This window comes from Chrysoperla carnea, chromosome 2 (assembly GCF_905475395.1).
Source record: "Chrysoperla carnea chromosome 2, inChrCarn1.1, whole genome shotgun sequence".
In the NCBI taxonomy this organism is placed as follows: Eukaryota; Metazoa; Arthropoda; class Insecta; order Neuroptera; family Chrysopidae; genus Chrysoperla; species Chrysoperla carnea.
The window spans coordinates 4,295,986-4,306,775 of record NC_058338.1 but is presented as its reverse complement, the minus strand read 5'-3'; the positions used below and the strand labels follow the sequence as shown (position 1 = coordinate 4,306,775).

Sequence of the window (10,790 nt, the reverse complement as noted above, 5' to 3'; positions counted from 1 at the left end):
GACTTAATTTCGTCTGCATATTTTTTGAAAATTATGTAAAATATTTACATAGAACTTGTCATAATAATTAGTATCAATATTCGATTGTCCAAAATTTACTTCCAAGCCTCGTTACAGTTTTTGTTATGAATAATCCCAAATTTTTACAATTACCCAAGAAATAAAATAAAAATTAACAAGTTTTGAATTTTTTCTTAATTTAAAACAAATCAATTTATTAATACCCTAAAAAATCGCCCAACCAAATTGACCAATAAAACTTATTATTTTGATGCTTGGAAATTTCTAGTAAAGTTAGTATTTGGAATCTTTCCCATTCTCTAGTGAGCAAAATTTGCCACCTGGCGAACGAATCGTCACTGGCAAAGTTTTTATGACAATTCTAAATGAATTTTCAGCGAATAATTTTAACCCGTCAACATTCGCGTTATGAGCATTTTGCTCAAGCTCGATTCAAAACATAAAATTACTTTTATTTTTTAAATGGTATATATGGTTGAAACTTTTTCTTTTTTCGAATTTTGAATCTTTTCAACCTGTTTTTAAAAAGTTTTCCTTCAGATATTAACTTCGGACATTTTCGGATCTGTTCGTATACTTTCGTTAGTTTAATCTAAATCTTACTAAGTAAGTTAAAAACAATTGTGATATAAACATGATGAAATTAGTTAAAATGAATTTAATTATTTCTCTGCTGTAATATTTTCACTCTAAAATATCATTCAATAATCACGTAATCACATTATTTTTAATTAAACTAGAGCATTAAAAAATAAATTTATATAAAATATTGTAGAGGTTATGTTTTATAAAGTTAAAGAATATTTAATACTCGAAATATTTGACGTATGGGAACGTGTGAGTAAATCTGTCACAAGCGACTTAAGTATACAGAACGGTTGACGCGAGTGCTGACGAGTTAGTAAAAAAATAATTGATTTCCATTAAAAAAAATCCACTGTTTTGCAATCTAATTTTTGTTTGTGAATTTTTTTCTTAAATAATTTTGAATAAAATTTCATTACGCAGGTTTTACTAATTACAGGTTATAAAACTTGTAAAACTAGTTGTAAAAATGTCCCTCCCTTTTAATAACAGTTCCATTTTTATTATTCTGATGTTGTGTTAAATTTTCTGCCGGCGTTCGATCATTATCAACATCATCATATTGTGGTTTTTTTGGAGGTAAAGTTGAATGAATATATCGTCCAAGTGCTTCAGTCATGTGTTGCATTATTGATAGACCTAAACGCATTTTAAATTCAAGTAAACTTTTGAAAAATGAAAATATTGATAATCCTGAATCAATGGGCAAATTCGATGGTAAATCAGCGATTTGTGATGGTACCTGTGCGATTTGTGATGGTACTTCTGATATTTGTGATAACGATGGTTTTTGTGGTACAAGTGATAATTTCGTTACATTATTCTTTGGTTCTGTATCTTTATTGGCTGTTGGATCGAAAGTGTTATTTTGAATTTCTGATGGTAAATTAAAATTATTCGAAAGAAAACCACCACTTAAATGTACATTATTTGATGGTATATCATCTAAAATTTCATTATTTTCAATACTTTTCGAATGTTTTTCCAAAGTATTCCTTCGCCGACGACGTCTAAGTTTTAAACTACGTGGACCATGTTCTGGTACTGCAGCTGGCGTAACAATTATATCTTTTGGAATGTTTCCAACAACAAACTTTTGTGCATTCATATCACTACCTGCTGGAATTCCCGAAACTGTATAACCTGATTCTTTTTGATGCTCAGCAATGATATCGGCTCCATATTTTGGTGTAGAATAATCTGTGTTATAATTAAACGTATTCTCGTTTTGTCCACCATATTTGTTTATTTGATTGTATGATACTTTATCTTGGGAATAACTAGCTGAATAGGTTGGATAACTTGGACTGTTCGACTGACGATATCGTACATTTTGTTGTGTTTCTGGTGTTTCTTGATATGGTGATTTATAACGATTTTCGTTTGTTGGTTTTGCATAAATATATTCTTCTAGACCAGAACTAGAAGCTGGCATACCAGCAACCACCTTATTTATAACATCTTCTTCAGGCTGTCCTCCATACCCATAATCTCCATTATTATAATAATATTTATCATCTTTCCTATCAGCGATGTTATATGCTCTACGTGCCGCTACACCAAATGGATATAAGAAATAACTGGCTAAACCTGCCGTAACCATTAAACCGACTAAACCAACTCCAACAGTTGGTAAAACTTCACGTGATAAATAGTTATAAACTTGTGTTGATATTGGTTTTTCTTTAGTTTGCGGTTTAATAGCCGTTTTTGTACCATTTACTGTTTTATTACTACTTGGACGTTTTCGTCTGTTCTTATTCTTCTTACGTTTCGATGTTGTGGTCGTTGATCGTGGAGGTTTTTTCGTAGATCCTGATTTTTTATTTGTCGGTTCAGTTGTTAAATCTAAATCACCATCTTTTGCCTCAATTGGTAAAACCGATGAATTTATCTTATTTTCTTCAATTTTTGATTCCTCATTACTGGTATCACTTACGTTTGTAGAGTTTTTCTTTGAACTAGCTTTGATATTTTTCAACGTTGTCGTTGTTTGTGGTTTAACGGTCGTAGTTCCCGTAGCTGTATGTTTTTCTTTCATACTATTTGCAAGTATTGAGGCTTTAACCTTGTTCACAATTTTTGTATTATTAGCGATAGAAATAACTTCTGTAACTTCAACAGATGATTCCGTGGTCGTTGCTATTGGTTTTCTTGTTGTAGTACGCATTTTATTATTAATACGATACTTGTCCGTTTTAATTTCTTTGTTCGGCTCCGATTTCGTAACACTTTTCATAGTAGTCGATGGTTGACCGCTAAGTAAAATCCATGTTGATAAACCACTATCAGTTGTCGATTGGATTTTATTCTGGTTACGTAGTATTGCTATTTTCTTAGTTTGTTCCTCCAATTCTTTAATTTCATCCTCGTTAACTGGCACAGCAATTCCAGCATGTGAGTTTTCAACAACATCTACTGGTTTAATTTTTTCAACACTTGGTTTATGATGTGCTTTAATTTTTGGTGGTGTTCTTGTATCTAATGTCACATTGCTTGGATCTAGTAATTGATTCGTTACGGCTTTTATGGAATCTCTGATGGCTGGACTTGCAGCCTTATTTTGACGAATGGTTGTGTGTTCGATTGTTGGTTTATCTATTCGTGCTTGTCGATGTGATATTTCGTTTTTTTCTTGTTCATTTTCAATTCGAACTCTAAAAAAATAAAAATAAATAAATAATTACTTTTTTTTCTTGAAGCATTTGGTTTTAAAGATTGAATAAAGACTGATTATAGATTTTTTCCATTATTGGAGTATTTTACATCGGTTAAAAAACAATAACCAAGGAAGTTTTCATACCAAGGTAGATTTGATGCTAATATGTAGTAAATTAAATGAAATAATTGATGAATTTAAAAAAACAAATAAAAATTTTTAAGATTCTTGAGCTAGGCTTGAACGCTGGCATCCTGTGTTGGAATCTACTGCTCTACCACTAACCTACTGTACCTATATTGAAATGTAATGAGTATAGCTATAAATATACTCAGCAAAAACATGATAATGACGATAGCGCGAACTAATAAGGTTTTAAACCATGTATCATCTAACGCGCCTATTGAAATTTTCACTTGAAAAACATGGAGCTTAACAATCGTGTCCAGTTTGTGGTTTAAACAGTCTTTTATGGGTATAAATTTTGAATATTTAAAATCAAAGGACAAAAATTAAATTAAAAAATGTTTATTAATACCATAAATTATATAAATATTACATAAGTACATTATCTGTAATAATGACACCCATCTACCTAAAAATATATCTGAAATTTTAAATTTACATTTAATAATCAAAATTAATAAATTAATAGTTTAAGAGCCTTATATTAAACTAAATATTTAAAACTAAGTTCTACACGAAAGGAATTTTATGATAAAAGTAAAATATAATGAGGGAGAACACCCTTAATCGTACTCCATAAATTTAAAGAGCCAGTGCATCAATGTGATTTACTTTTTTCAAGCAAAACAATTCATTTGTAATCAATTTAAATAGCGTACAAACATTCCTTTTGTTTGTCCGATATTATGGATGTGTCCAAACGAATGAACTTAGTGCCCAAAAAAAGTTTAAACGCCTTGCAGAAAGTCAATTTTCGTGACAATTTAAAAATTCTATACTCTTGAAGAAGAAGCTTTATTATTACTATTTAATTCTACCTCGTCGAATTTGGTACCTATAAGGCCTAAGAAAGTAACTATCAATGCTTTCATCGAGAATTCTTCGATCAAATTCATCACCTTTTGGTGGTCGATTCGACCATGTTTTATAACCATCATGCCAATACCATCCATTAATTGGTTCATGACTCCCATCATAATCATGACGAGTTTGATCAATTTTAGGATATTTTCTCGCTGAACGTGAAATTAATAAACTTGGAAGTGAATATGGGAAAATTAATGCAATTAAACTTAAACCACCAATAGCGATTACTGATAACGGTGTTAATAGTATCCCTAACAATGGATTTAGAGTATCTAACCACGTAGATGGGGTCGTAAATGAATCAATCATGGTTGTAACTAACGATTCATCTGCTTGGATATTATCCTCTGAGTCTCCACCATTTTGATTTAATGGTGGTCGAGGTAATGGTGGTCGAATATTAAAGTTATTCGTGGTACTTGAGGTAGCAGCATCTGCTGCCGGAGCCACAGCTGTATCACTTTGAGGAAGTGATGCTACAGCAGAATCAACTTGAGAATCAACTGCCACCAAGTCATCAACAACTTGATTTTGATTGGTTGTTTCAGAAGCTTGAAGGGGAGTTGCTGATACAGAAGAAGGACGTCCATCTTTAATCAAATTATTATTATGGATTTGAGAATCTATGACAATATTCAAATCGGAACACTCTTCGCGACTTAAAATCGTGTTATTTCCATGGACTGTAGTAAGTGCCGTTATATAAATTGTTGGACACTTCCCATTCGGTTTTTTATTCGGTCTTGACGTATACGGATTACCAGTATCGATATTAATACCATTCTGTGATGTAACAGTAATTGGTGATGGGACTTCAGTGGCTGAAATAATATCTTTTAAGGGTCGTGTCAATTTTGTTGTAACAAGTAAAGGCACTGCTTTTGTACTAATTGATGGGGTTTGAGTTTTCTTTTTATTTGTATTTAATTGAGGTGTAAAATGATTTTTTATCGGAACTGTCATAGTTGGTTTTACCTTATTTTGTGTATTACAATTTCGTTTTGGTTTCGTACAAATATTCGTTGTATTATTTTTTCGACGTAAATTCGGTTTACCATTAAATAAATTTGTATAATTCATATAATATAATAGACTATCATCGCTTAAAATATCCGTATTTGGCCATATTTTTGGTTTATTTGATTTCGGTTTAATATCAATAGTTTTTGTTAATTTTTGTGTACTATTTTCGGCTTGAATTAAATCTGGTAAATTATTTTGTAAGAAATTATTCACAATTGTTATATCATTTTTATTATTTGTCATTAATGAACGTATACGTTCAAAAAACCTCAAATTTGTAAAAGTTGAATTATGATTTTTTGTGAATTGTGTATAATTTGTAATTAATTTATGTAAAATATTTTTTGTACGTTCATTAAATGTATTATTATTATTTTTGAATGAATTGAAAAATAATTTTAATGTATTATTAAATGATAATTGCTGAAAATTATCATTTTTTTCATAAATATATTTTTTATTAGTATTATACCTGCTATTATGTTGATCAACTGATGGCTGTGGATGTATTCGTTCTGGGATTGAAGGTATAAACGGTTTCCACGATCCCCGATCCAAATGTGGTTCATTTTGTGGTCGTGATTCCGTTATACCTACAAATACCCATATTATGAATATCCACAGGACGGTCAACCGATAATGCATTGTGATATTTTCGTAATCTGTAACAAATAGAGAAAAGAATTTTAATTTATTTTATCTACTGTTGTAAATTTTTGGAAATTGATATTTTTGCATTCTTTACAAAATAGAGGCATGGGATTTATATACATCAAAGGATCATAAAATGTAAATTTTAATAAAACTGCAACAAAGAATGAAAATTTTCGGTCTCTGTGTTTCGACGAAGAAGAGAAATTCTTACAAACAACAATAATGAATTCAAAAACTTTTTAACTTTCGAATTTTGATCATCTGTAGTCGAGTTTTTTTGTTTTTATCTTTCATGTTTCTATTCCTGGATCAGTTGTCCATCCTAAGCATATATACTGGATGAGATGGGTTAATCTATGCATCTGAATATCTCTGCAGAAGCGCCACCTAGTTTTCCGGGGGAAGTCATTTCATGGGGAAATCATATTCTGGCATAAGATTTGACATAGTTCTTCGTATTCTTTAATAGCCAATTTAGATCCTAAATGGTAAAAGATTGAATATCACTTTAAATTATAAAGGAGGAATTGCGATTTAAAAATATGTCGTTATTGCATTAAATTGAAAGAAAATACGCTTTATATATATCGAAATTGCAGTTCAAAGTTATAGACACAGGCGCATGTCCTCAATTGCTCTTGACAACTTTTGGCTAAGGGATTTTTTGGTATTTATCGGAAGAAATACAACTTAAAAATATGTAACTATTGGGTTTAATGGAAGAAAATACACTACCTTTAGAAAAATGTTTTAGGCAAAAATTATTGAGGATAATAAAAGTCACTCGTCTGTGTTAATAGTTAACTATTCAGGCCAGGTAAATATTCAAGCTCATTTAAAGATCAAATGATCTTGAAACTAATATTTCAGGTCAAAGATCAAAGTGATTGGTTAACTAAAAAACAAGCTATTAGCCAATATAGATTAAAATGATCCATCCTGTATATGTAAATTACAAGAGAGGCGCGCAGTACGTACCTCAACAAGGCAGAAGGAATAGAAAGAAGAATTCTGGCAAACAAGATATACAGATTTGGATGAGAATACTAGAGAGAGAACATGAACGGCAAAATGGGCTGTGTATTACCTATGCGGATGGAGAACTGCGAGTGTGAGGTATCTGGTAAAGCACTGTAGGGGAACAGAAGGAAAAAGGGAAGAAATAGGAAAGAATACTTATGAATCTTCCAACGAAAAAAACCGTATATTATATGTGGTTTAGATGATAGATGGAAAAATGTAATGATATGAATGATAAGCCATTTAGTGGCAAATCAATTATATGTATAAATATAATTATATATGTAACTTGTTTGTAGGTAAATATACAGTAGAATCTCGATAACTTAAACCTCGGTAACATAAAAACCTCTGTTACTTCAAAAAATACTATGTTCCCTTCCCATCAGAGCCCAAAACCTCTATAACTTAGAATACGCAACCTCTATAACTTAAATAAATAATCTCTGTATAGGCCCTCAGTAACTACATAGAAACATGTACATACCTCTATATTAACTAGGGTACATAGAAACATGTACATACCTCTATATTAACCTTTACCTAACATAGACACTTGATAACTTAAAACCTCTATAACTTAAAATATTTTGTGTTTCCTTTGGACTTTAACTTATCGAGATTCTACTGTATATAATTTGCCAGGTAGTGTAAAAATATGGGCTCCGAAAATCCCTTTTATAAATTAGAAACCTATAAGCTTAACACCAATAATCAATTGTCAATTTCCTTGCACTAATAATATATTATCATAAAGGTCTACGACATTTGTAAGATATTATGGTAATAAAAACAGTAATTAAAAACATATATTACGTAAAAATATATAAATACGATAATATATATATATATATATCTATATAAACTACCGTAAATTTTTTTTTTATTCATAACAGTTTATCAATTTCTAATTGAAATAACTACTTTCATTATCAAGCATTATTATCAAGTTCATTATTTTGTAACTATGTCTCTTCTGTTTTTGTAATTTTTATATAAGAAAGGTAATAAGGTATTAACTTAGTAACTATTTATCATATATATTTTATTTACACTACACACTAAATATATTAATGCTGCTACATTACATAAGAATGTTATGTACCGTTAAATTATGTATATAGAGATTTGTATTAGTAGTGTAAATTATATTTATTGTATAAATTAAATATAAAAGTGTATAAAAATTTTTTTTTTATTGACATAATCAACCACCAGTGGCGTGCATTATATGTAGACAGAAAGGCACTACCTACCCTACATAATTCAGAAAAATATGTAGAATCTTGTTCTGATATCTAATATTATTTATCTACGAGTACAAAATCTTGACTCACTAGGGCGATGAACCAAAACCTATCTACCCTGTCTATAATCTCTGTGCATGCCACTGTCAACCACTTCAAAATGGTTGATGGTTGATTTATTGACTTATACTCCAATAAACGTGGAGAAAGAAGATGAATCTCAAAATTTTGACCCATATCAGCGATTTTAATGAAAATTTGCGATTAAGCTTTGTTTACTCTCTAGAACAAAAATTATACGGTGTCGAATGGTGCTTTTGCTTAGGGGGTGGTAAAACCTTATAGGGGGTGGAAAATATATGTTGAAAATGGCAACGGGAATCGATGATAAAGCGATGAAATCTAGGCAAAAACAGTCTAATGCCTAATTTCCAAGTCAATCAGTGCTATAGGAAAGAATTTACAGGTTTTAGCCTCGTAAACTGGAGTATTAATGACAGAAATATGTAAGCCGCTTTTTTTAATGTCGTTAAAAGTTAGAATTGAAATTATTTGCAATTGAACGAAATCTAACTTTAGTTACTTGATTCAGTTTGCCTTTTGAAAAAGCTTTGGGAGGTTAGACAAGAGATAAGACGGGGTAATAGTAGGGTCAGTCAGCAGCACTAGCGAATAATAATGACATCAATTAATCCTATATTATTCTGGTTTGTAGGAGTACGTCCGCTTGAAAGACCAGTTGGCGGCAATCAAAAATAGAAGTAGATCAGGGTCAAGTGATTTAGAGTTCGCCATTAGTAGACGTATTTTAAGGGTACTAAAATATTTAAATCTGGCTGATTCTACAACAATAGATACTATAATGCTCGTGTGTAAGCCTAATGTCGCCATTTCACTGTCTGCAAATTCTACTGGTCACAGCAGAAAATCTACTCCAAACTTTGTGAAAAAATCCTTATTTGCTACGAAACAGTTTACAACACTTATTATTTACTAAATTCGGCTAACTTATGGTGTCTTTTCCTGAGTGAAACACACTTAGACCATAAAGTTCGTCAATGCACAATGAAGGAGAAGCCTAAGTCACTTGATATTTTACTATTAATTTAGCTCATATGTTTTAACCCCCGACTAACAAAGAAAGGTGCTGTGACATAGTAGCTCCTAAACGAATGAACCGATTTTCAGTTTTGTTTTGTTTGAAAGATAAGAGTGTTCTTAGTTATGTTTCCAGTTCGAGTTTAGGATTACGTAACCAATAACAACTGGAAAAGAGGTGATGATCTTCAAACGACTGCTAGGATTTTAAATATTTATGTATAGCGTAGAAAATTAGGCGCTAACACGTTCTAAAATTTACAATTAACATTATAAAAGTACTGTACACAAGTTTAACGGATTTATTATTCAAACCTAATTATTTTTTTACACTATTAAATGAATTTAATTTGAAATTAATTTATTTAAAATAAAACACACGACATTATAATTAGTGTTTTAATTAATTAAATAGCCGTTAGGAAAAGCAAAAAAGTAAGTGAGAATAACCAATTAGCTTTTTAATAAATAGCTATGTACAAACGAAAGTGGCACATTTGTGTGTAATATGTTGTTTGTATTTTAGTAGCTTTGGTCGTAGAGTTTTGCGAATTTACAGAAATCACGTTAGAAGCTCGTTACTATTGTCCATAATGCACTAAATTACAGGAGTTATTTTTATACCAGGTATATTTATACCAGGTAACATATACCAAGGTATACTAAGTTTAGTCCAAGTTTGTAACGCTTAAAAATATTGATACTATGAACAAAATTTTGGTAAAGGTGTTCATAAAATCACCTAACTAGTCCATTTCCGGTTGTCTGTCTGTCCGTCAGTCCATCTGTGTACACGATAACTGAAAAACGAAAAAAGATATCAAGCTGAAATTTTTATAGCATGCTTAGGTCAATTGGGTCTTGGGTCCGTAGGACCCATCTTGTAAACCATTAGAGATAGAACAAAAGTTTAAGTGTAAAAAAAGTTCCTTATCAAAAATTAAACAACTTTTAAACATTTTTTCGTAAACATCACTGTTTACCCGTGAGGGCGCCAATTAGGCGGAAATTTTATAATATGTACTATACTTGATTATCAGTTATTTATGTGTCACATGTTTGTATGTGTAATGTGATAAAGAAATCAACACTGACTATGCATGGTATTTCAACAATTAACTCAGTCAATTGTTTGTTTTCACTTGTTAATTGTTATAAAATCAGTTTAATTATTATGATCAATTATGGTAATGTGCGTATTAAATTTTGTACGCTATATAAATTTTTGAAAAAAAAGGATGGTCTGTTGACGACCTATACTACCTTAACACAAATCTCGATGCATCGAGTACAGCGATATAATACCCTACTAGACCAGTTTCTAGAAACTTTAGAAATAAAAAAAAAACCCAACTAATAAATATTTTTTTAAAAAAAGATTTCATTTTGAAATACATCTGAATATAACATTTAATAAATATTATTATTTA

At 30.5% G+C, this 10,790-nt stretch overlaps 1 protein-coding gene across 1 annotated transcript in view; it reads right to left on the bottom strand.

The window, feature by feature from the left end:
* Positions 1-938: 938 nt before the first annotated feature.
* The window catches only part of LOC123294236, a 29,034-nt gene continuing 19,182 nt past the window's right edge, over positions 939-10,790 (bottom strand). The window contains exons 2-3 of the mRNA XM_044875351.1: positions 5,814-6,003; positions 939-3,263 (exon numbers count right to left, since the gene is read on the bottom strand). Coding sequence (XP_044731286.1) covers positions 1,064-3,263; positions 5,814-5,986 — 2,373 coding nt within the window. The 5' untranslated portion in view covers positions 5,987-6,003 and the 3' untranslated portion in view covers positions 939-1,063. The remainder of the gene's footprint in view (positions 3,264-5,813; positions 6,004-10,790) is intronic.